The sequence below is a fragment of the Nesoenas mayeri genome, assembly GCF_963082525.1.
Source record: "Nesoenas mayeri genome assembly, chromosome: W".
Taxonomy (NCBI): domain Eukaryota; kingdom Metazoa; phylum Chordata; class Aves; order Columbiformes; family Columbidae; genus Nesoenas; species Nesoenas mayeri.
In genome coordinates, this window is record NC_137553.1 from 16,049,839 (window position 1) to 16,076,446 (window position 26,608).

The 26,608-nt window shown below is 47.5% G+C and overlaps 1 protein-coding gene across 1 annotated transcript; it reads left to right on the forward strand.

The window, feature by feature from the left end:
* Nucleotides 1-1,517: 1,517 nt before the first annotated feature.
* On the forward strand, nucleotides 1,518-26,608 carry LOC308051455 (mothers against decapentaplegic homolog 7-like; the record flags this gene model as incomplete). The annotated part of the gene is given in 5 exon segments (XM_080361892.1): nucleotides 1,518-1,557; nucleotides 1,560-2,189; nucleotides 2,755-2,808; nucleotides 6,253-6,327; nucleotides 25,306-26,608. Coding segments are annotated over 5 exon segments (1,338 nt in total). The 3' UTR covers nucleotides 25,845-26,608.

Consider the following 26,608-nt stretch of genomic DNA (forward strand, 5'->3'; position numbering starts at 1 on the left):
TTTTATGGCTGGAAAGGGTTTAATACTTCAATATTGACAGTGGGCTACAGTCTCTCCGGCACACCCAGGCTTTGGGGGTGCCCCCATGGCACCTACGGGGGGACCAGCTGCATAGCACACCCACTCATACCCCCCAATTCCCGGGGGGTGCAGCACCCCTGGGTGTAGCGGGGGAGTAGGGAGAACCCACAACCTTTCAGCAACCCGAGCCGTCGCTTGCGCAAGGCAGTTGGAGATAAATATATTATATATATATATATTTTATTATTATTATTTTTTTTTCCCGGAGCGACACGGTGTCTAGACACCCACGTGATGGGGCCGGACTGAGACCGCGCTGCTGCGCACTAAGAGCAGCGGGCGGGAGGGAGGGGGCGGTGGGCGCGGCCAAGCGCGTAAGCACTGCAAGCACCGCGCTTGCTAGCGGCTCCGCCGCCGGGATTCCCCCGCCGGAAGGGAAAGACGGGAGGTGCTGGTGCGGAGAGGCTCTTTGCAGCGAACTGGGGGGGGGGGGAAAGGAGGAGGAGGGGCAGGCAGGCAAGAAGGAGGAGAGAGAAGGAAAAAAAAAAAAAAATAAACGAGTGAGGCAGACGCGCCGGCAGCACGGAGAGGGTCGCCGCGGGCAGCTCCCGCACCCATGTAAACAGCGGCGGGAAGAGGCGGCGGTGACAACGGCCCCAGCGCGGAGCGGTGCGGAGGGGCGGGCAGCCCGGCTTTCCCCCTCCCCGGCAACACGCTGCTGGGAAAGGAGGGGACACAGCCCCACTTTTTTTTTTTTTTCTTTTATTTTCTTTCTTTCTTTTCGTAGCAGCCGGATCAAGACTCCATGTGTGCGTGCGTGTGGATTAAAACCTTTGAGAAGGAGGGAAAAAAAAACCAACAAAAAAAAACACAAAAGCAAACCAGACCTCAAACCCCGCATCAGGACGACCTGGGCTTTAAAAAGGGATACAACACTCTGGATGCGCTTGTTCTTCTCTTTTTTGACAGATGCTTAAACCGATTCCGACGTCCAAATCTTAGGGTTGGTGATTGATTTAAAAAAAAAAAAATTTTTTTCTTTTTATAGACATAATTTTGGCTTGCTTTTTTCTTTTTATCTTTTGATTCTGCCCTGCGTCGCATCAATCCCGTCTCCCCTTCAACCCGCCCTCCCCCCCTCCCCACACCCCCCCCTCCCCAGCACTGGCGGGTTGATGGGAGCTGCGGCCCCGGGAAGGCCGAGGATCCCCTGCGGCTCCAGCCGCGCAGGACGGCGCGGCGCCGGCAACCTCCTCCACCCGCCTCCCCCAGCGCGATGCGCCTCACACTATACCCAGCCTTTTGATTTTTTTTTTTTTCTTTTTTGGGCAAAACCAGAGCGAGCAGCGGCTCCCCCCTCCCCTTTTTTTCCCCCCTCCCCCCCTCCCTTTTTTTTTTTTTGTTTGTTCTTTTTCGCAGCGGGCAGAGGCGCGGGCCGGCGCAGCCCCCCGCGGGAGGCGGCGGGACCCGCGGCCCCCTAGCGCGGAGACTGGCGCATGCTACAGCCTGCCTCGGCCCCGCCGCCGCCTTTTCCCCGCCGCCCGCCGCCTGCTGCTCCCCGCCGCCGCCTCGTCTCGGCTCCCGGCCCCTTCATGCGCGGCGGACGACATGCCCGTTTTGTAGCCGGGTGCCCCTCCTCTCGTCCCGCATGTTCAGGACCAAACGCTCGGTGCTCGTTCGGCGGCTTTGGAGGAACCGTGCGCCCGGCGGTGAGGAGGCGGAGGCGGCGGCGGCGGCGGCGGCGGCGGGGGAACCCGGCGGCGGGGCGGCGGCGGCCGAGGCCCGGGCTCATGTTTGCGGCGGGGGGCGCGGGTGTTGCCCGGGCAAAGCGAACCGCGGTAGCCGGGCGGGCGCGGAGGCGGAACTGAAGGCACTGACCCACGCCGTGTTGAAGCGGTTGAAGGAGCGGCAGCTGGAAGGCTTGTTACACGCCGTGGAGTCCCGCGGTGGGGCGCGGACCCCCTGCCTGCTGCTGCCCGCCAAGGCCGACTCCCGCTTGGGCCAACACTGGTACCCGCTGCCGATGCTGCTCTGCAAGGTGTTCCGCTGGCCTGACCTCCGCCACTGCTCCGAAGTGAAGCGCTTACGTTGCTGTGAATCCTACGGCAAGGCTCACCCCGAGCTCGTCTGCTGCAACCCGCACCACCTCAGTCGGCTCTGTGAGCTAGGTAGGGTGGTTTGGGATGGAGGGATGGGGGTGCAGGGGATGGGGATGCAACGCTCGGGGATTGCGACTCCGCTCCATGCCCACTCAACTTTTAATTTTTTTCCCTGAAGGGGAAAAAGAGCAAGAAACGGAAATAAAAATTACAGTGTTTTCTGAACTTTTTTTTTTTTTTTTATTTAGGGGAGGGGGTCAGACCCCCCAGCCCCGGGGGCTCCGGCGCTGCCTCTCAGCCGTCCCTGCGCCGTACCGGGGGATTAGGGGCCGCCTGGCGCTGCCAGCCCCGGCGCTGCCGCTGCTCCGGCGAGCCAAGGAGGCCCCGATCAGACAGCCCGAGCGGCAGATAGCAGGGAGACTGGCGCCAGACGGCCCCTTTTGTTTATCTGACAGCTAAATATCAAGGCAATCACCGCCTCGCTGCCCTGCCTCCAACCCCCAGAGCTAAGACAAACAGTTTTGCTAAAAGAATGCCACTGCTATCATAAGTTCCTATCTTTTTTCTTTTTTCTTTTTTTTTTTTTTTCCCTCATGGCTCTGCCTTTATTTTCTCTGTGCTTTTCTAATTCCAGAGTCTCCCCCTCCACCCTACTCCAGATATCCAATGGATTTTCTCAAACCAACTGGTAAGTGGACTTATTCAATGCAGACTGCAGATAAAAAAAAAAATAAAAAGGGAAAACAGTCCCTTTCTCAGGGGAAACATCTCCTGCCTTTGTCATGCTGTGATGCATTTTGCTTTTGGGCTGCTTGCATGCTTCTGTGCCTTCTGATATCCCTGGAACAATTAACATATAATTTCTCAGACATTCTCTGCACAAAGTGTTATTTTAAAATTCTGGTAGGAGGGATTGCAATGCAGCACAGGCCTTTGCTGCTTGGAAAAGCCAGGAAGAACCATGGGCCCTGGTTTTAAATGGCAGAACACCCCTGCCCTTGGGTGAATTCATAGGAATTTAGGTTGGGATGCAGCACAGCTCTGGCCAGCATCTCCCTGATGGCTGGGCATCCCAAGGAGACTTGACAAATGGAGCTGGTCAAAATCTTTCTGTCTTTTAAGGGAGCCTAATCCCACCTTGTCAGGTTGAAAAAAAATAGGAAAGGGAGTTGAAAATTCATTTTTCTTCCTTTTTTTTTTTTTTTTTTTTAGTACTGTTTTGCATGCCTGTTGCTTGTAATTGAATGTTAGGGTGCCAGAGGAGAAGCCCATTTGAGGCTGGCACCAGCTCTTTCGCGGTTGTCTACATAAACTCCTGGTTGGCAGTGAGTTGGCTGGCTGGGAGATAAATTGGACTGGAGGAAGGAGGAGAGGTGGGGAGAATCAGAAACGAGGGGAGCTCAGGGTCGAGCAGCTCCTGGCTCCCCCAGGATTAGTGGATCTGGAGCGCTGGCTGGAGGATGGTGGTTGCTGTGGTCTGTGGTCGTGTCCCTTGGTCACAGCAGGCAGGAGGGACACAGTGGTACAGGGAGGTAAAGACAGATGTATTTCTGAAGACCAATATCAGGTCTTTTTTTTTTTTTGTCTTTTTTTTTTTTTTTTTTTTTTCTTTGGCCAAAAGAGTAGCTTCTGTAAAATTGTTGCTCTTGAGTTTCTTGGAACTAGAAGAAACCCCAAACTTTAGGTCGCTTTGGACACATGGGGTCCCATCCTGCCCACTATTCTCTCAGAGGCTGGACTGTTGGTTTTCCCCTCTAAGAAACACTAATAAGTCTCTTTTAATGCCTTGTGGAAATAAGCAAAGCTGTTTAACAAACAAAGCATGAGATATTTTGCCTCAGCATTGAAAAACAGGAGATAAAGGCTCATGAACAAGACTGGTGAAGGGACTTGAGCACAAGACCTATGGGGAGAGGCTGAGGGAGCTGGGGTTGTTTAGTCTGGAGAAGAGGAGGCTCAGAGGTGACCTCATCACTCTCTATAACTACCTGAAGGGAAGTTATAGCCAGGTGGGGATTGGTCTCTTCTCCCAGGCAGTCAGCAATAGGACAAGGGGGCATGGGCTTAAACTCTGCCAGGGGAAATTTAGGCTGGATATTAGGAAGAAATTCTTTACAGAGAGAGTGGTCAGGCATTGAAACGGCCTGCCCAGGGAGGTGGTGGACTCGCCGTCCCTGGAGGTTTTTAAAGTGAGGTTGGACATGGCACTTAGTGCCATGATCTAGTAAACAGACTAGAGTTGGACCAAGGGTTGGACTCGATGATCTCTGAGGTCTTTTCCAACCCAGTCGATTCTGTGATGAATGAAAGAGGAACATGGGGAGGAGGTTCAGCATCACTAGCATGTGCTGGGATGCAGAAAGGCTGTTTCATAATAGACTCTGAGGGTTTGCTGCGTCACAAAGTTTAATGGGTTTGGGTGAGATTGGCATCACTTTGACTGCATCCCTGCAGTGCTCCCCCAAAAGTTTATATTTCTTTGTTTTTTGCCTTTGCTTGCACCCGATGATGTTCCTGGCATGGAATGCAAAGGGGGTCGGAGTTGCAGGAGAGAAGGGTTAATGCTTGCCTTTGGTTTCCTGTAAGGATGTTAGGATAAATCTATTAGCAGGGTTTAAACATCCAATCTGCCTCTGCCAGGACCTCATTTTCAGTTAGCTGAGTGATATATTTATTCATTAGCAAGTGTTGACATAAGGTAGCAAAATGTGTGTAAACAGAAAAGCTGCAGAACATGAATGTGCCATTTTGAAAGGAAAAGTTATTCCTATCGGCCAATAGGAAGTGAATAACGCTGCCTTTCGGAAATGCAGAAACAACTGGGTTACTCACCAAAAAGTCCTCCTCTTTAAAAGAAAAATCCATTTGGCAGCTGAGCTCTGACTAATGGGGCCGTGACAGGCACCAGTGGAGCCTGAAAGTCTGTTGTTGCAGGTGGGTTTTGCAAGCTCAGGGCTTCTCAGCGTTTACTCTACAGACAGACTGAGGATCTTACATCCTGGCATCCGTGCCATCTCCTGCAGCATTTGCCCAGCTCGGTGTTGAGGATTGTGTGCCATGAATGGAAGAGGGACAATAGGTGATGATGGGAAGGTGTGAAGTATTTTACCTGGTTGATGCACATGAGCCATCTTCTCCTCTGGGACCTTGGGTGGGAATGGTCCCTCCATTTAGTCTTGGGCAACTGCATCTGCCAATGGAGCTGAGAACATGCGTCTAGCAGGAAACTTCTGCTTTTCCATCAAGCATGATAGCGGTCATAAAAATATTGAAGCATTTAGTGCAACGTCTTGTAAGTGCTTCATAGGGATGGACGGACAGGAATACCTGGACCAGCGTGGGGTCTGGCAGTGGTCGCCAGTGCCCGTGATCGTAGAATAGTTTGGGTTGAAGGGACCTTCAAAGCTCATCCAGTCCAACCCTTGCCATGAGCAGAGACATCTTCACCCAGCTCAGGTTGCTCAGAGCCCCGTCCAGCCTGGCCTGGGATGTCTCCAGGGATGGGCCATCCACCACCTCTCTGGCCAACTTGGACCAGGAGTATGAAGAGTGCAAGAAACTCACTGAGATGTCGCTGCAGAGCTAAATGCCCTTGTGTGGCATCAACTTTCAGAGGAGTTGGAGGTTTGGCAGCTTCCAGGAACTTATTCGGTATCTTGCAAGGTTGGGCTGGTGGCCACCAGGAGTAACTGTATGTCTCTGTGATGGCTTTATGTTGTGAGAAGGCAGTTTTGGGAGGGGGCTCACATGCTGTAAGCTTGGGTAGATCTCTGATCCTACGATCTCTCCAGTGCTGAAGATAAAATGAACCCAAGTATCCTCTGCTAGCGAGAGATCTGTGGGCAATGGGAAGAGTGTGAGGATGAAACCAGTATAGGGCAGGGAGCCCAGGAAGGTCCCACTTCTGGGTCTGTCCCATACCTGACCATAATGCTTGGTCTAGAGTTGAGGTGCATCAGCTCTGTGTCCTCTAAAGAGATGTTGGAGGGTAATTAATTGATGAAGGGAACTGGCTGTTGGATGGTGGGACATGAGAATGGAGCTGATGGTTTTGATGGTCACAGCAATGCTGGGAGCCTGCAAAGAGTTGCCTATATACTGATTTTTAATTTTTTTTTTTTTTTTTCTTCAGCAGATTGTCCAGACTCTGTGCCTTCCTCCACTGAAACAGGGGGAACTAATTGTCTAGCCCCTGGGGGGCTTTCAGGTAAGACATTTCTTGTTGCCCTTGATTTTGGCCATGGGTTGTGTTGACAGAGGGTCCTGACGGACGGTGAAGTGATGCTGGGGAGATTTGGAGATGCGAGCAGTTGAGAGAGTCATGCTCGAAGGGGGAATTAGGTTTCATTTTGGTAGCAGCCACGTACCTCTCTTGCAGAGGATGTGTTGAAATCCCAGGTGAGGTTCTCCATCCCCAAAAGCCCATATTTTCTTCAAATTCCAGCTTTATGCTCCATTCATTTTCGGAGCAAGGTAGGAGTTGGGGAAGGCGTGTTGGGGAAGGTGAAGTGCTGTTGGCCACCCCTTCATTTGGATACATGGATTATTGGAGCAGGTGCGGTCATGCTTTGTAGAAGGATTCAGCGTCAAGTTCTCCTTGACTTGGTGGTGGTGGTATCTCTTGTCTCTGGGACGAGAGCCATGCTTGGCCTTTGCTCCTGGTAGGGTAACCAACATCCCACATCTCATGCGTGAGGCTTGTGGTGCCCAGGGATGAAAGGCAGCCCTGTTTTTTGCATAAGTTGTTGCTGAGGCAATTGGTCGTTGTTGCTGAGGCAATTGGTCTTGATGATCCTTACTGGTCCCTTCCAACTGGAGATACTCTATGACTTCCCTTGTTTGCCCGTTTGCCATCTCCTTCAGCCTCCAGGTGCCACTATGGGATGGGGGTACAGAGGGTGGTCTCCCCACCCCTCTTGTTTTTTTCACAGAATCATAGAATGGTTTGGTTTGGTTTGGAAGAGGCCTTTAAAGGTCCTCTAGTCCAACTCCCAACACCTCTTCCAAGGTGTGACATCTCCAACACCTCGTCTCTTACCCTGGACCGGCCAACTCTGTGGCTGGGCTCTGTCTCTACCGGGATTAAAGTGTCTGAAACCGTGTACCTGCATGTACTCGCCGATGTTTGAAGGCGCTTTCCTTTGTGCGGATGTCTCCTTGATTCGTGATTTATTCATTGCCCTGAAACTGGAATTTCAGAAATAGGTTGACGTGCGCGTGCATCCGCCCCTGGGTCTCTCCAGGAATTGCATTTGGTGTGGATGTCTTTAAGTGAGCCTTGTTTGTTTTTCTTTGGATGTAATATATACCCTGTCTGTTACTTGAGAGGGGAGCATATTGTTTGTTCAAAGGCCCTAATGAGAATTAATCAAAGGAAAGGGGGAGAGGGAACAGAGAAACTTGTCGCTGCCTTTTTGACTTTTTTTTTGTTTGGGTTTTTTTTTGTTGTTGTTGGTTTTTTTTGTTGTTTTTGTTTTGTTGGGTGTTTTTTTTTTTTTTTTCCTGTAGCTGTAGGGAAGAAAGAAAAAAGATACTTAAGAGACTTTAAAGTAGAAACAAGACAAGAAGCAAACCAACACAATAAGGATGTTGTTATATCTTTTTTTTTTCTTTTTTTTTCCTCCTGAAATGCACCCGTTGTGGAGGGGAGGAGAGAGTTCAGTTCCACAGGATACCACATGAAATAAGCAGAGGAAGTACTCGCTTCTTAAAAGGGGGCTTTTCTGTAAGGTTTAAGCCTATTGATAACATCTTGTCTGGCTGCTCCCCTCCTGAAGGGAAGGGAGGGTGGGAGGTGGGGGCTTGAACTGCAGGAAATAACACAGCCTTCCAAAGGGCCACGGGAAGGGGAGCCCCAGCTCCCCATAGAGCCTCCTCCTCCCCCCAAAAAAGCACATTCCTCCTTGACAATTCCTTTTTTTCCCCTATTTTATTATATTTGTATTAATTATTTCAGCAGATGTGGTTGTTTTTGGTCTTCATTATCAAAGGTTCCCCCCCCCCCCCAAGCATAGAAACAGAACCTTTTTACGATCATTAACCGCTCTTTTTTTTTTTCCTCCCCAAATGTAATTATAGCCATTTAGTTTAACGAGGAGCTGATAGGAGAGTTGACTCATGAAGGGGATACCGTTAGCTACCCAAGCCCTGAAACAAAGCCAAACGCCTCCACATGAAAGAGCATTTGTTTTGAATTTGCTCTGATTTACTGGCATGTCCCTTCCACGCGCAGAAGTGCAGCCCTGAAAATTCCCAACTGGAGAGACCCAGTCGAGAAAGGAAAATAAATGCACTTTGCAGCACTCCTCCAAAGCTGTCTTCTTTTTTTCCACCCCCTTGCATATTTTAGTTAGCAGAAGAGTGTATTTGAAGGTGGTTTTAATGAGTTATTGGCAGAGTACATTGGAGAGAGCTTCAGTTTGGTCTTACCTAAGTTTGGGCAGATGGCGATGGGTGATGCTGGGTAGAGATTCCAGCATCCATCATCGCTGAGGAAGAAGACATCATGGGTGGTGGTGGTGGGTTCCTGTAGCACCGTGGGCTTTGGCCACCAGTGGATGCTGGTGTAGTGGTGGTCAAAGCCAGCAGACCCGCGCTAATGTCTGGAAGCTGGAAAGGCAGGATTTAGTGCGGCAGATCAGTCTCAACACCGAGAATTTGGGAACAGGGCCAACCTGGGGTTTCACAGCCGTTCTGGCAGGAAAACTGCATGGGGGGGTTGAGAAGATGAAGGTTTCTGTTCCCTTTCCTGGCTCAGGAATGAAATATTGGGTAGTCTTTGACGCTGTGCTGGTGTCTTCATCCCTCCCCAGCTGATGCACCTCTCGCTCCCCCCGAGATGTTGGCTCTCGGTTCCATATTCTTGCCTTTATTTATTTTCTTATATCTTTATTTTTATTGGTGGTCACTCTGTGGGTAGGTCAGGCCTCCTCGCTCACAGTGATGGTTGTACTCAGGTATTACTAGTCCAGATCCTTTATGTCCTTGATGTGGTTGAAGAAGAAAGCAAAAATATCCCATTGGAAACAAAAATAATTTCCATAAATAGGAGACAGAAGGTGTTTTTTCCTGTATTTTAAGCTGACTCGTTCCCAGCAGATGTGTTTGGTTATGACTCTTCTTTCAAACAGAATCACAGGATTGACTGGGTTGGAAAAGACCTCAGAGATCGAGTCCAACCCTTGGTCCAACTCTAGTCCCTTTACTAGATCATGGCACTAAGTGACATGTCCAATCTCAGTTTAAAAACCTCCAGGGACAGCGAGTCCAGCACCTCCCTGGGCAGGCCATTCCAATGCCTGACCACTCTCTCTGTACAAAGAATTTCTTTCTAATATCCAGCCTAAATTTCCCCTAGCAGAGTTTAAGCCCATGCCCCCTTGTCCTATTGCTGACTGCCTGGGAGAAGAGACCAATCCCCACCTGGCTATAACTTCCCTTCAGGTAGTTATAGAGAGTGATGAGCTCACCTCTGAGCCTCCTCTTCTCCAGACTAAACAACCCCAGCTCCCTCAGCCTCTCCCCATAGGTCTTATGTTCAAGTCCCTTCACCAGTCATGTTGCTCTTCTCTGGATCCGCTCCAGCACTTCAATGTCTTTCCTGAACTGAGGGGCCCAGAACTGAACACAATACTCCAGGTGTGGCCTCACCAATGCAGAGTACAGGGGAAGGATCACTTCCCTTGTCCTGCTGACCACGCTATTTTTGATACAGGACAGGATACCGTTGGCCTTCTTGGCCACCTGGGCACACTGTTGGCTCATGTTGAGCTTCCTGTCAATTAGTACCCCCAGGTCCCTTTCTGCCTGACTGCTCTCCAGCCACTCTGCGCCCAGCCTGTAGCGCTGCAGGGGGTTGTTGTGACCAAAGTGCAGCACCCGGCACTTGGCCTTATTGAACTTCATCCCATTGGAATCAGCCCATTTTTCCAGTCTATCCAGATCCCTCTGCAGAGCCCTCCTGCCTTCCAGCAGGTTGACACTCCCTCCCAACTTGGTGTCATCAGCAAATTTGCTGATGATGGTCTCAATCCCCTCATCTAAATCGTCAATAAAGATGTTAAACAGGACTGGACCCAACACTGACCCCTGGGGAACACCACTAGTGACTGTCATGCTTGGGGAGCCTGGAGGTGGCCAACTTCTGGTCCGGTGGCATCTGATGGGTGGCAACTGATGGGTATGACTGTGCTCTGAGGGTAGGAGTGTGCTGATGGTGCTTGATGGTGTTGGTATTGGGTCTCCGTGGGATTTTCTCCACCCAGCCCTGGACATATCTCTCTTGATGTGGGGCTGGTGGCTCTCAGCTGATGTAGAAGGTTGTGGTGCCCATGGTGAGCGAGAAGGTGACTCCTCCTGCAGGACAGGTGAACGGTGCTGGATCTGCTGGCAGAGTTAAGTTCTTCAAGAAGCCCAGAGCTGGCCATCACAGAGGGAAAGCGAGATAAACTGGCTTGTATCCTCGACACCTCTGCTGCTGTTTTATTTATTCATAAAATATCAAAACCTGAGAGTTTACCCAGATTTCAACCTGATCCTGTTGACTTGCCCTGACTTTGGAACCACCCCAGGGACTCCTGGAGCAAGTGAATGTTGAGTGATGGTGCTTGGTGGGCACTGGACCAAGGGTTGAAGCGGGGAGACCCACAAGGCTCTTCAGGAACAAGCACAACCTCAGTTTCCCCCTTCCAACCCCTCTGTACCAAAAAAAAAAAATGGGAAGAGACCTCTAGAAGCTGGAGAAGCATCAGCATCACTCCCTGCCCCAGGAGTGGGACCTCATCTGGTTTAAGGGACCTCTTGGCTGAGTGACAATTCATTCTGAAATTGTGGGCAGGCCAGGAATGTTTCACTATGTCTCTGATCCCCGCTGGTATCTGCTTGCTGGAGAAGCAGCACCTTGTCCAAATTCGGAGCTATTTGCCCCCAAAGCAGCTCCCCCCCATGTAAACAGGATCCTGCATGGTTTCTCCAGCGAAGTTCTCCCTGTGTTTTCCCATTCCCCCCCCGGCTCTTTCCACCTCCCTCTCGTACAGAGTTTATAACCTCCTGTGAAATGCCTTTATTTACAAATTGACATCCTATTATAATCTGAAATTGAGACATCTTCCTGTGAAACTAGGATTGTATATTTGTCCCAGGGATAAACAGTTGCTTGGGATATTTCTTTTTTTTTTTTTTTTCAAGTTACTTATTCTTGGTTTATTTTTGAGCATATGTCCTTTTAACATATATTTTTAATTTACTTTGAGCACCAAACGGCCTTGCACTCCTTCCTTCCCAGCCTCATTGCAGACGCCACCACCACCCTTCCTTGCTAAAAAACACTGTCCCCTCCAGGAAAGGACAAGGTTATCAGGGGTTAACGCCAAGATGACAGCACTGGAGCCTCTGGAGCAGAGCAGGCTGCCTGCCAGACTAGGAGCCTCCCGGCTCGCCTCACACATCATCTGACCGTGGCCAGTGGGGAGGAGGGAGCTGGCACTTGGCACCAACCCTGGGACTCTTGGCTTGGCCACCCACTCTGGCTCCTTTGACCCTGTGGGGTTTTTTTTGTTGTTGGTGGTGGTTTTTTTGTTGTTTTTTTGTTTGTTTGGGTTTTTTTTGTGTGTTGTTTTGTTGTTGTTGTGTGGGTTGTTTTGTTGTTTTAAGGGGGATCTCAACCTGTGGGGACCCCCCCTCTTCAGGGATAACCCCTATGCTGCTGGGGCATCCTTCCCCTGGCTCCTGGCTATTAGCTAATTAAAATCCCCTCAAAGCAAATGAGACCTGTTTAATTATTATTTTTAAGTGATCTAGAGCCTTTGCTAGTTACTCTTCTAGGATGAGTTTTTTAAAAAAAAAAAATGATGGCAGAGATGCTCCCCCCATTAAATGTTCCAATCCATCCATGTACAGGTCCATTACATTCATTTTTTTTCTGGGTGCCACTGTATTTTCCCAACCAAACAGTGCCTTGAGAGCAGTTGACAATAAAGTGCAGAAGACGACCCCATTACCAGCAAGTCCTTCATGGTGGGGACCATGATGGATATCACATGGGTTTTATCCCACTTTTTAGGGCAAAATGAGGACAAAAAGGTGAATTTTGGAAGTTCAACGTCAATTTGAACCACACTCCACTGGCCAAAAAGATGTCCTGACGAGCGCCGGCAACTTGATCGTTAGGGACATTTAAAACTCATTGGGACACAAACACTTGTAGCGGAGCAGCCGTGGGCTGGCAGGGATGCAGGTCGCATCGTTTCCATCCCCGCCGTCTTGCCAGCGGGTATTGCTTACGCTGGAAGAACCAGTAACATTAACCACACGTGTTTCCCTGCTGCCGGCTGGGGGGGGGAGATGCTCATTTCCACCGCCAATCCCATAAATCACCGTGCTGGATTAAAAGGGGGTACACCCCATTTTAGGGTGTGCAGGGGAAAAAAATAGGGTGTGCGGAGGCTTCTCTGGCTCTAAGCAGGTGTTTTATCAGGGTGGTGGGGTGGGTGGCTGGGAGTGCCATCCCCACTGCTGTCCCCAGCCAGTGTGAATGACCCAGGCCATGGCCTGGCTGCCTGCCGACTGTCACAAAGGAGCTTCCTTTCCAGTTTATTTTCAGCGCCGAGATATTATTAACCACTCAGGCACAGTCTCTTGTTCTAACCACCCAGGCTTGCTTTTTTTTTTTTTTTCTTTCTTTCTTCTTCTTTCTCTTAAATTGCTTTGTTTTCACCTGTGAGGCTGCCGGTTTGGCTCCGGTGCCACTGGGAGTACCGGCCATGTCACGGATGCTGTTGAGGAACAGGGAGGGTACGAGGGGCCTGATCCTGCGCAGGGTTGGGGATGGGGAGGGGAAGGAGCTCGGTGTCTCACAGGATTTCCGCCCACTGGCTTTGGATTAGCCCCTTTTTATTATTTAAAATTTTTTTTTTTTTTTTTTAAATTTTTAATCATAGTTTGATAAAAGCATCATCTTGGGTGTTGCCGGCTGCCTCTTCTTTTACAGTTTTTTATTTTACTTTATTTTAGTTATTTATATTATTGTTTTTTCCTTTTCCCCTCTTCTCCTCTTCTTTCTCTTCTTCTTTTCTTCTTCTTCTCCTTCCTCCTCTTCTCTCCTTCTCCTTTGCCTTCTCTCCTTTTCTCTCCTTTTATTTTCTTTATTTTCTTTTACTTTTTCTAATGCAAGAAAAGAGCTTTTCTGGGCAAGCATTGCAGGTATTTTCCATCCACATCCAGGGAAGGGTGGGGGCTCGCATCCCCTGTGCACAGACCCACTGTAGGAGCCATCCTTGGGGGGGGTCTTGGCCAATGGGCTCAAGTCTTTGGGGCCAAAAAGCTTTTACTGGAGGGTTTTGTGCTGTTGGAGGTTGCTAACAGATAGCCCTTTTCTCCCCTTTTTAATTTTTTTTTTTTTTTTCTTTTTCCCCTGTTTTTTTTTCCCCCTCCACTCTCTTGGGTAGCCATTTAAATACGTGAGGATAACTTTCACCCTGTTAATTAACAGGAAACATTGGGACATGACAGGAAATTACATCAGTCTTTTTATGAGGAAAGAGCCAAGGAAAAAAAAAACTGCAAGAAAACATAGTTATTAGTGAAAGGAAAGAAAGTGCCGGGGGAGGTGGAGAAAGAAAAGGAGGAAAAACCCCATCCCATGGGCCCCGCTTTTCCGAGGGAGGCTGCTCCAGTACTTCTATTTTTATTATGTTGAAAAATATTTGACTAGCAGGGTCACCTTTGCTTGAGTGTGACACTCGAGCTTCCCAAGGAATTTTTTTTTTTTTTTTTAACTTTTTTTTAATGCCTTTTCTCAGCTTCCTTCCCCAAACTGTGAGACCTAGGAAGCTCTTGGCTGGGAGACTAATTTTGGTTTGGCTGCTCAGCCCTTCAAATTGGTCCCCACCCAGCATCATTATCTTGATTTTAACTTGCAAGGGGAAAAGAAAGAGGAAAAAAAAAAATAAACACCCCATAAGAGCTGGCTCAGCCCTTCTCTACCCTTTTAACCTTGCTGCATAAAAAAACCTCCTGGTTTCAGCTCCCTGGTTGGATTGTGCCGTCAATGCCGAAGCACCAGGGGAGGTTGCAGGAGGTTCTGGTGATGGTCTCGGTGATGTTCTTCCATGTGCAGTGGTGGGCACCTAGCTCTGTGGTCTTTCATCTTCCTCTGTTGAGGATGAAGTAAGATGCCCGTTGGGCTGCTGGGTTTTGGTGAACTGTCTGTCCGCTGAAGTCCTGGCTCCCATGGGCTTTCCCAGCTTTTCCCTGAATACCTGGGCAGGTGGCGAAGCAGATTTCTCCATTAAATGAATTAACTCAGAACTGCTCAGCCTTCAGAGCATTGTTGCAAATATGTACCTGTATGTGTCTGCAATAAGTGAGACTATGAACCGTTTTATATATATATATATATATATATATATTTAGGTTGAATATATATAGGTTATATTTATATATAGGTTGCATATATATTGAGTTATATATTGTATATGTAGGTTGAATGCATCCGGCATAGCCATTATATATTCATTATATTTGATCTATTTGATACAATGAATATATAATGAATGTTGAGTGTATTCAACCTATATATATATAGGTTGATAAAATCCCCACATACATATAGGTTGAATAGATTTTGTTTGTAGAGCTACCAGTGCTGTATCAATAAGAGCTGGCTCTGCATTGGAGAAACTCGGGTGTTGGGAAGGTAAGGAAAGTTCAAACATTCTTCACTTTTACAAGTTGGCACTGTATTCGGCGATTTTTGGTGATGAAAACTGATGGGTTGAATTTATAGATGCTAAAAATTGCTGGGCATCACCACAGAGGAGGAACTCCCATCATGGTGGGTGATGCAAAATAATATCGGAGGGGTTGTGTGGCTGTTTGTGTGTTGGGTGCCAGGTGAGGTTTTGAGTGGAAAAGCAGGGAAAACAGCAAAAAAGTCCCCCCACGTGGGACAGCTGCTGATGGCTGAGCTCTGACAGCACCTTCCAGGGCAGAACGGATGGAGTAAATAACTCCATAAAATCATCTTTTGAGCAGGAATCAAATAGCAGCAGTTTTATTTGGAAAAGGAGTTGGGAGCCTGAAGTTACATCACTGCGTTTGAACTGATGAATTAATTTTCTTTGGAAGCCGAGCTGAAACTTTTTAGCTCATTATAAGGAACAAACCCATAAATCTTCATGCGCTGAGGCCTGTAGTTTTCCTGTTCTTTGTCACAGCCAAGCATGGAAAATGTATCTTGGGCATCAAGAGCATGAAGACTTGACACACCTGAGATGTTGCACCAAGGTTATTTTCTAGAGTATGGTACTGGGTGCTGAGCCCCAAATCCCCTTGGTGATGTCCAAATCTGGGTTTTGTCCCCACGGAAGGGTGTTGCTGGGTCTTGGTGATTGCCAAATCTGGATTTTGCCCCATGGGACAATGCTGCTGGGTCACAGTGATGCCACCCTGGCTGTGGCACTGTCCCCGCCTGGGCATGGACACTGCTGCTACCACCAAAAATGAGGTGGGATGAGCATAAGGGGTGGGTTTTTTCATGTGGTTTTTGTTTGTTGGAGTTTTTTTGTTTTGTTTTTTGGGGGTTTTTTTGTTTGTTTTTGTTTTGTTTTGTTTGTTTGTTTTTAGGTTTTTGTTGTTTTTTGTTTTGTTTTTTTGGTTTTTTGTTGTTGTTGTTTGTTTGTTTTGTTTTGTTTTGTTTTTTCCTTTTTTAAATCCGGGTGCTGCTAACCTGCCCCGTTTTATAGCCTGAGGCAAACCTCTGCCAGCCTCCGTTTGTGAAAGCGGGGTGCCAACTCCGCCAGAGCGCCGGGAGGGTTAATTACTTAATGAACGTAATATTCTCTATAATTGCGAAGCGTTATTAATCCCGAGCAAAGTGAGAGGCAAGGAGGGGAGGGGCGTCTGCATGGCCAGGCTTGTGAACTCCATCCAAACGTCGTCCGTCTGTCTGTCCCTTGCCTGCCCCGCTGCCTGAGGAAGGGCTGATGCTGTCTGTACATCGGTCTGTCCGTCCCTGGGCGGTGACCCTGCCTTGTACATGAGTGTGTTTTGCTGCTTGCTCTTAGGAATAGGCGTGATTAGATTATGAAGGCAGACAGAAGTAATGATTAACTTTTTCAGTCTGCATGCTGTCTCCAGTCTGGCGCTGGGTGTTTTTTTTCCCCCTAAGTAGGCCCTGGCCCCGTGTCGACAGGGTATTAGGTTGTAAAGAAAGCCAGGAGGAATGAAGGCAAGGGAGGGAGGGGAAAGAGAGGGAAGGGGGAGACTTTTCCATCGGATCCGGGGATGGAATTTATTGGCAGGAATGCAGTAAATGAGTAAATGCTCCAAATGCCAGCCCAGCTAAACAGTTCTCATAATTGCTACGGAGCGAGGCACAATGGGCGTGAAAAGGACTTTTGTTCCAACTCTGCTTTTTCCATGTGTTTACATCCCTGCAAGGGATGCTGCTCTGGGAAAGGGAGCTGGGGGATCATCTTTTTTTTTTTTTTTTTTTTTTCAAGAGTGGGAAACACATATTTACGTCTTTTTTCAGTCTTTGGGGAGAATTTTAGGTCGGTGTGCTGTGAGGAGAGGCTTTTTTTTTTTGTTATTGAAATGAGAGAGGCAGTGATGCTGTGTGTGTGAGTGGAATGCAGTTGGGGGGGGAAAAAAATCCTAACGCACATCTGGGTATTAGGTATCTGTTTTTGAAATCCTAGACCACTCTGCTTCACTTTTTATTAAGGACTTTACAGGGTTTTTAACATGTTGTCAGCAGAGAGCTGCAGCTTTCCTGGGGGCCTGCCCTCCCTGGGGCATTGCCAGGTACCAGGTGACCCCCCCGCTTCCTTGCAACAGCAGAGCTTTATATTTAATTGCAAAAGCGTTTTAAGGTCTTCATCCTCTAAAACTGAGCTCGGCGGCTGTGTTGAGGGGGCTGTGACCCTGGGGATGGTGTGGCCCGGTGGCCTCTGGTGGCTTCAGCGTCTGTGTGGGTGGCTTATCCTTGGGCTGGAAGGGTGATGGGCAAGGATGTTGTCGTGGGAGCCTCCAGAACAACCCAAGCCGGGAGAGATATTTTGGCAAGCTCATCCTCAGGTCTGATTTGCATGGTTGTTAAGTCAGGAACCTTTTGTGTTCTGGTTTCTCCTTCTCAGAAGGTTTCTGGTGGAGATCTGGGTTGGGTATGGGTGGAGAAGAGGTGTGTCTTGATAGTTGCGGAGGATGAAGCATGGACGTGTTTGCTCATCTCCCGGAGCTGGGGCTGGTACTGACCTTGAGTCACTTGATGATCTCATGGCAGCATCTCATGAACTCTGGCTTGAGGTTCTTGTGTTTTCCAGAGGAGCCTCTTGGCTGATTATAATAAAAATGTGATTATTTTGGGTTGCTATCAAGGCAGGGGAGGAGATTGAAGGGTGCACAGGGCTGTGGAGCATCCTGCAACACCTCAAACAAGTCCTTCCAGGATATAGAATCACAGAAGCATAGAATGGATTGGGTTGAAGGGACCTTCCCAGCTCACCCAGTCCAACCCCTGCCATGAGCAGGGGCATCTTCACCAGCTCAGGTTGCTCAGAGCCCCGTCCAGCCTGGCCTGGGATGTCTCCAGGGATGGGGCATCTACCACCTCTCTGGGCAGCCTGGGCCAGGCTCTCACCACCCTCAGGGGCAACAATTTCTTCCTCATGTCCAGCCTGAGTTTCCCTTCCTTTAAAACCGTCACCCCTTGTCCTATCGCAACAGGCCCTGCTCAAAAGTCTGTCCCCATCTTTCTTACAGGCCCCTTTTTAGCGCTGAAAGGCCACACAGGAGAACAGCAATGGGAACACGTGAGCAAAAATAAGATTTCTGGGGGTTTTCCACATGGATCTACCTGTCCTCATGCCTATATGGGTGGTCTGGGAGGGGGTCTTAAAATCCCCATGGGTGCTGGCAGCACCCTCTGGAAGGGTCTCCCCTCTGGAACGATCTCTGTGTCCCACCCCGTGTTGGGTTGGAGCTTGGGGAAGGGTTTCCTGTCCTACTGCTTTTTGAAATAAGGGAAAAAGTTTTCCCACACCTTTGAGGGGTGCAGCAGGAGAGGCAGATAAAGAAGGTTCTTTAAATTAAAACTTCAAAAAATAATTAGACTGACTGTATACTAAACAAAAGCAAAGAGGCCCCATTTACTGTAAATATTATTAATGGATTTGGCTGGCTTCTTCGCATCCCCACCCTTCCTCTAAGGCTTTTTCTCTTGAGCCAAGTCGAAATTCAGCCTTCAGACAGCACGGTACTCTATAATTTGCATGGCTGATGAGGCCTGAAGCCTGGTACGGAGGAAACTGGAGTCAGCTGGCTCCTCTCTAACCGCTGCAGACAGGCAGACAGACATTTTTGGTGTGCGCCTGCATTTTTTTTTTTTCTTCCCCCTTGTAGCTGCAGCTTTGCTTGACTTTTAAAGAAAATGGGCACAAAAAAACCAAGGTTCTTCTCAAGTCGTTTTTAGCCATGGTAATTGATTAATCACCGTAATTAGACAGTAGCAGTGACTAATAGGATGTTTATGAATCAAATTTCAGGTTTGGTGGACTCCATGAACTCAGCAGTTTCACTTTGGTTCTTTCTTTGGCATCTTTTGATGCAGGGGACATGGGGGAGCTGGGCTTTCTTCATACCTATATATTGATCACCTTATATTTTTCAAGCTTGGACATGTCTCCTGGGCCAGCCTTGGTGTTTGCTATACTGGTGCTTACTCTTATAACAACATACTTGCAGGGACCCTTTCCTGGTTTTTCTTACTTTTGTGTCTCATCCCTGAATTAACCCTCAATGGTCAGGCCTTGGGTTCCAGGTTGGGAGAAGGTTGACTCAAGGTGCCGCCAAGTTGGGGTGGGAACCTCAGGGGATGTCATCTCTACCCACCGTCTACTCAACCTCATTTTTGTCCTGCTTTCACAAGAGGGTTTCCCAGCCCTGGTGAAGGTCATAGAAGTCCTTGGTTGGGTCATCAGGGGACTGAGCAGAACATTCCTAAGCTCATAGGTTGCCACTAACATGAGTCTGAACCTAAAGCCCTAGTTACAAATATCGGGAAACCCCAGACTCCTTCCCCTGATGACTTCTGTGTCTTTCATCCTCTGTGTCCCCATCAGACTCACAAGGTTTCAAATCTCTTGGCAGCCCTTAGAACTGAAATCTTGGGGGAAAACTCAGATGAGATTTATTTTCATACAGGATTGACTTATTTTGCTAGGAGCAAGGACCATTTAAGCGATTGGGTGGGCAACTTGTTAATAAATTAAAGCCTGCATGACTACTGTATATGTTGAGTAGTAAGAGCTGCCTAATTAGGCATAGACACAAATTTATGGTCTAGCCTTTCGATCCGCAGATTAAGGACTCCGTAAGTACCTACTGACACGATGGGCTGTAATGGCTCCTAAAGAGAGATGTGATGGTCTATCGTGTTAATAATCCACAGATTAAGGGCTCCCTAAGTATGTGTTGATGTGACTGACTGTCCCAGCTCTTTGGGGGCTCTTGTGTTGGCGTGGTGGAGGGACCCCAGGGGCCACCTTGGGTGGTGGCATCCCTGCAGTAGATCAGGGCTTATTTTCTCTGCAAACAACAGGATCTTTAACACATGACCATCCTCTAAATTAGCCTTTCAGAAATCATCCCAGCCATCAAAATCAGGGGTGGGTGAGGAAGTCAAAGCTGTCTAGCCCTTGTGTGCAAGGAGACCTAAAAGGTTTGGGGCAAACATTGCCGTGGGTGGTGTCTCCAGCCTGCCCACAAACTCCATTAAAGGCACAAAGACCCTTTTCTGCATGCAGGATATATCCTTTAATTGGGATTTCTTTTTTTTTTTTTTTCTTTTTTTTTTTTTTTTTTTTTACTTTGCTTTTTTGCAAAGCATACCTGGAGATCTGGCTTTGAAGGATTTTTCTTGTGTTTTTTTTGTTTGTTTGTTCCTCCACCCAAGTAGCCTGTAAATCATCTGAGAGACTAGAAAGGAAGTATGATTTCCCTTTTTGGTGCCTGTTTTTCTTTGCTTGGATGAGCTGTGTGATTGCATGTCATGCTCCGTGTTCTCCTCACCTTGTTTGGGGGTGTGTTTTTCCTGAGATCCTGCAAAAACAACACTGACTGGTTAACATGAAGGGCAAAATTGCAACTGGAGTGCCCCGAGCTGCTCTGAGGACCCTCAAGAAGAGCATGCAAAAACCCATAAAAAGTTCCAGGGTTTGTGTCTCCATCTCTTCCATCTCAATGAGCAGAAGATGGGGGGCTTGCAAATGCTGCTTAAGGTCAGCCAGGAGAGATTACTGGGCACGAGATGTGCTGAGCTTGGTCTCAGCCTTGTCCTTGGCCAGATGACACATTGTGCTGACACCAGGCCAGCCAATTTTTTTTTTTTTTTTTTGTTAATCACAGATGCCTTCCATGAGTTCATCTGCTCGTTGGTGGTGCCCACATCGCTTGTTTTCCAGCAGGAAGCTGCCTCCTGAGAAGCTGAGCAGGGATCTCACCACCCCTCTGGGTCTCCTTGCTGCCCCAGGAGCTCATGGGTCCTGGTCCTTCTAGGAAAAGTCCATAAGACCAATCTCCTTTAGGTGCTATGATTTCTTGATGGACATCTATACAAATTTATCTGTTGCCTTTACCCATTTGTGTTCGGTTATCAGTCGTGTGTGCAACGTGTCAGCCTCCACAAGAGGCCTAGATGAAGGTATCACAAAACCTGAGCAACCTGATCTGGGTGAAGATGTCCCTGCTCATGGCAGGGGGATTGGACTAGATGACTTTTAAAGGTCTCTTCCAACCTAAACCATTCTGTGAAAATGAGACCCTTGTTACCAGTTCAGGGTAGATGATACCATGGTGAATATTGCATCCAGGTTGTTTGGTGGAAAATCCAGCCCCAGAGATCGCAGAGGAATGAGGAAGAGGAGGGAGAAGTTTAGGAAGAGCATGAGAAGATGCCTTGTGTCAACACTACACTTAAAAAAATAAATATATATCTAAAACCAAGCAAAAAAATACGTAGTTTGAAGCACTTCTACAGCTGGATAATTTAATTTACATCTAATCCTAATATAATTGAGGAAAGATCCAATTACAGGCATTTAAAAACCTAATCAGGGACACAGTTGTACTCCCATTTTCAGCGAGGAGTTGTTATTATTGCAGATATCAGTGACAATTTCTATAGCTCTTGACTTGATCAGATGGGAATAGTCCCGGCAGGTGAGATCGCTCCATGTGTGCTAAACTTGCTGTTTTCTTTAGAGGTCAGTTGATTACAGGAAAACCTTTAGCTGTGTCAAAACCAAACAACGAAAAACAAAAGATCCCCAGCCTACCTTCCCTCAGTGTTCATGAACTTGGCACTGGCACAAGGCTGAGATCCAAAATCCAGCTGAGAGCTGCATTTTTTTTTTTTAATTTTATTTTTAAAATTCTATTTTGCCAGAACGTGTCGATTATTCCTTTTTCGTCCCAAGCTCCTAATAAAACTGCTGGAGTTCAGAAAGAAAAAGTACAGATGATATGGTTTCATCGTCCTAAAAGTGTTCATGTGTCGAGGAGAAAAGCCACACCAGAAATTTTCCGCCACTTCCAAGCAATGTGGGATGCAAGTCCTCTTACCATGGCTTGGGTGTGGAGACATTATTGATAAATTTGGGTGTTTTCTGTGGTGTGAATATCCCATATCCACCTTTATCCAGACCTCCTTGGTTTCAGAAGCTTTTAATTTTGGGGGGGTTGTTGCTCTGGTGTTGCAACCTCCAGAATTTCTGTGTGGATGTAGCATCTTCTTCAGCATCCCTCCCCAGCGCAGGATGATGCCCTGAGCCCTTGGGTACCACGTGCACACCCAAAGATAGAGAAATCCTGGCTTTCGTGGCCTTTTATTGAACAATTTTGGGCAGGAGTCGATATTTGGGAAGGTCAAGGCAGGTGGTGGGAAACTTCACAGTATCCGAGGCTGGTTGGTGTCTTGGGAAGTTTTGGGGATAATGCTTTTGAGGAGTGCACCAGTAAAAGCCTCAGGAAAATTCAGGAGGGTGTGAAAAATATGGAAAAAAATCAGTTTTCCACTGGGAATGTGATACTAAGTAATGTGGTTGTGCTGGGACATTGCCGGTGATGAAGCATCAGCACCAAATTAAAAAAAAAAAAAAATGTTACCCCAAAAAATTAAGGTTTAAAAATCTTGCCTTAATTTATCCACTTCATGCAGAAATGTGCTCTGCTTCGAATGGCCTTTCTCTGTAACCCCAACTATAAGTGATCAATATGACTAATTCTCTAAATTCCTGAGGGCGGACTCGCTTTATTTTCAGTTATTTATATATGTTTTTTTCACAATAGGCTTGTACAACACACTGGGGAGCCTGATGGAGCCCCTAGGTGGCCTGTAATGCAAACCATGGAAAATACTAATAAATCAGTGATAGCAACAAATGGAGGAATGCTTAATAATTAAATGATAGCGTGGATGTTTGTAGCATTAAACATTATAATTATTTGCTGGAATATGGGAATGCTCCCAGTTTGCTGGGAGTTTTCCAGGTATTTAGAAAGGGATATGTTTGCTCAGAGGAGCTTGTAAAAACAAGACTTTTTAAACTAAAAACAAGAATCCCACAGTGTTTTCTGGGCTGTTGCACATGAGGACACATTGCAGGTGATGCGGCTGCAAATTCCTTGGGATCTGTTTTTTTTTTGTGTGGGATGGAAGACGGGAGTGGGATGGTGGATATGGATGAACCTGGTGGGGCGTTTTGGGGCAAAATTCACTTATTTGCTTCATTTGCCCACCAAAAAAAAAGCGCCTTTTGAGTAAAAATGTCTCCATCACTGTAGGAAGCATCTCTGTGTCAGTTTTTCCTTCTGTCCTGCAAACTCCTCTCCCACCTCTGCCGCCCCAGTGATGCCACCGGCTTTTCCTCCCCCTTTTCATGGCTGATGCCAAAATCAGGGATGCAAGTGGGACCTTGGGGTCCCAAAACTGTGAAAAGTGGCTTTGGTGGCGGCTAGCTTGGAGACCCAATCCTGTTATCCGAGCTCAGCCCCTGATATTCTCATGGGTTTTTGACTAGACATCCAGTCAACAGCTGAATTCCGTGAATGGAAGATGCTCTGGCATATTTATACTGTGTGCTGGCATTGACTTCTTAAAAAAAATATATATATCCCGCATTACCTAAGACTTGTCCTTGAAGTCTGGTCACCCCATGTAATTGAAAAACCTAGTGGGGAATTCATTCATGAACTTTCAGCCCTCTATAAAGGTCTGTTCATTCATAGCCAAGGCAGTTTTGTTTTTTTTGTTTTTTTTTTTTTTTAATGCGCTGGCAATTAAATAACTCTTTGTAAGCAGCAATGAGCTGCTTGTTAAGTGGTCTTCACTAATGCAAGCGCAAAAATCAGGTGAAAAAGTATTTCTTTTTCCCTCCTGCTAAAAGGGGGACTTTTGTGTTAAAATAAATAAAAACCTATAGGAATTTCAGCAGGGTTCAATGGATCTTGCTCCAAAATTCCCTTAATTACTGTAAAACAAAACGCGAGAAGCTCTGAGCATTGCTGGCAGGCTATTGATGAGGAGTGTGCAAGATGGGGATGGATCCAGGAGCATCCCCCCAAAATTCCTCTGTCTCATCATGGGGTGGGAGAAACATCACCCCAGGGGTGTTTCTTGCCCTGTTGGGTGCATCCTTGGGTGGGGGACACCCCATTTGGGTTAAGGGAGAGGCAACTCAAGTTGACCCCCCCCCTCGGTCCCTCGCATGGTACCAGATTTCAGCAGGATATAAAATTATCCACAAAAAAAAACACTGAAAAAGGGAAGTGGAAGGATAAACTGGGGCACATCCCGATGGATCCCACTCCCCTGCCACCAGGACCCCCATCCCCAGTTTCAACTGAGAGCATGGGTCTCTAGTTTTGGGGCAGACACAGGCCCATTTTTAGTAGCTGCCTTCAGAAACTGGAGAAAATATTTTCCTCTCTGGCATAGAAATGAGGAAATGAAAAGTGTGTTGCCGGGTTGTTTTTTTTTTTATTTTTAAAAGCACAGTGTGGGGCTTGAAACACAACTCGGAGATGGGAGAAAAAAATGCCTGCTTTGGGGAAACTGGCTTATTAATAGCAAAAATTATAGAAAACAGAGCATGCCGCTGCCATTGCTTATGTCGAGGGGGGTTAGGGGACTGCTAAGGAGAGTTTTGGGGTGCTGGGTCACCCACTGTCCCCCGTCCCATAGCTACTCCCATGGTGCAGGGAATGATTTCGGTAGCTTTTACTAACTCACATTCACAGCTTTTTTTTTAATATATATATATATATATATTTTATGCAATTATAGAGATGAATAGTTCCCAGGTCTTAACATGCCTACGGAGGCTAGAAGGAATTACCCGCTGAGCAGTGCAGGGATCGTCTGTCAGGAAAAGGGGCTTTTTCACATTTCTCCGCCTCCTCCTTTGCTTTTTCCTCCTATGTTGTATCCTTGCTGCTTGCACAGAGTAGCTACAGGCCAGGGAGTTGAAAGAAGGGCTACGGGACAAATTATTGGGGGTTTTTTAGGCCATTTTAGTTAATGAGTGTGAGATTTCTGGTCCCTACCCTGCCACCATCTACCGGTGCTTCCTGCAGGTCGGGGCTTCAACCAACATCTCCATGGGGCAGGGAAGACCCCCATGGACTAGAGTTGGTGAGTCCTTGTCCCCTCTGGTCCCATGGGTGACCTTCAATGTGCTTTTCTTAGCAGCACCTTGTTTTTTTTCAACATCTGCGCACAGTAGATCCGTCGTCTGTCCGGTGGGTGGAAATAAGGGGATTTAGGGTGTTTGGTCTTGCTGGATGCAGTTGGCTGGAGCATCTTGTCTCTCCTGTTGGCACTGAAGGTGGTTCTAGTGATGGTTTGGGCGTTGCGGTGCCACTGGTGGGTCTGAAGCCACTTCTGAAGGTGGATCTGGTCATTTAGGACCTGTAACTCCAACCAGAGCTGAAGCAGCACAGGAATCCCCCAAACCTGGGTCAACTTAAATGGTGTTTGTGGTGACCTTAACACATGGTTTTTGGAAAAGGTGGATGTGCTATGGGCATTGGTGTGTGCATGGAGAGCATCATGAAACATTGTGTCACTTTTGGGTCATATTACCCCTTCTTGGTGCTCAATTTCTCCTTTTTTTCTCCCGTTCTGTAGATTCCCAAGTTCTTCAGGAGCCAGGGGATCAGTCACAATGGTGCATGGTGGCATACTGGGAAGAGAAGACGCGTGTGGGTCGGCTGTACTCTGTCCAAGAGCCCTCCCTGGATATCTTCTATGATCTACCTCAGGGGAATGGTTTCTGCCTCGGACAGCTCAACTCGGACAACAAAAGCCAACTGGTGCAGAAAGTCCGTAGCAAGATTGGCTATGGCATCCAGCTCACCAAGGAAGTGGACGGCGTGTGGGTGTACAACCGCAGCAGTTACCCCATCTTTATCAAGTCGGCCACACTGGACAACCCCGATTCTAGGACGTTGCTGGTTCACAAAGTGTTCCCAGGTTTTTCCATCAAGGCTTTTGACTATGAGAAGGCATACAGCTTGCAGAGACCCAACGACCATGAGTTCATGCAGCAACCATGGACTGGATTTACTGTTCAGATCAGCTTTGTGAAAGGCTGGGGCCAGTGCTATACGAGACAGTTTATCAGCAGTTGCCCATGCTGGTTGGAGGTTATTTTTAATAATCGATGACTCAAGACAGAGTGGACTCATGACATTTATACTACTTTGCTGCTATTATTTCCTTCTGAGTGCTTGCTTTTCATGCAAACTTTTTTGTTTGTTTGCTTTTTCCCCCTCTCTGTTTTGAGAAATAGCTTATGGAAATAATTTTTTTTTTTTTTTTGCCTTGAGTATTTTGATAAATACCTCTATTTTTTCAGAAGTGTGAATGACCAATAACTCAGAAGGGAGAGAGAAGGGAGCGGGGGGATGGATTGCAAGTGAATTATTTTGCGCCTCTGAAAGGTTTATTCTATGCGATCGGTGGATTCGGAAGCCACTCGCTGTATGTTACAGCTCCTTCTTTTGGATAGAACAACAAGATACCTGTATTTTTTATGCACCACTGTCCCCTTGCCACCAGCTGTCCCTGGTGACAGTGACAGCGAGACCCTTTCCTCAGCGGTGCCATCCCCACATTGCTGCTGAAGGATGGTGCAAAACCTTCCCAATCAGGTCTTTAGCCCCCTTTTTAATTTATTTTTTTTTCTTGTTGCTGGGTTCACGTCTTGTCTCTGTGTCCATCCTTCCACTGCTTTTTTTTTTTTTTTAATGGTCATGGATTGATGCAAGGGGAGAAAACGGTGGAGAAACCTCGCACACGGCCCATGCTTTATAATTTGAGCTGAGATGCAAAGCGACAGAAGCTTAAGCCTTAAAAAAACAAAACAAAGCAAAACAAATGGGAAAACAAAAGAAAAAAATTGTTCACGATAGTTGATCTGTTGAAATCT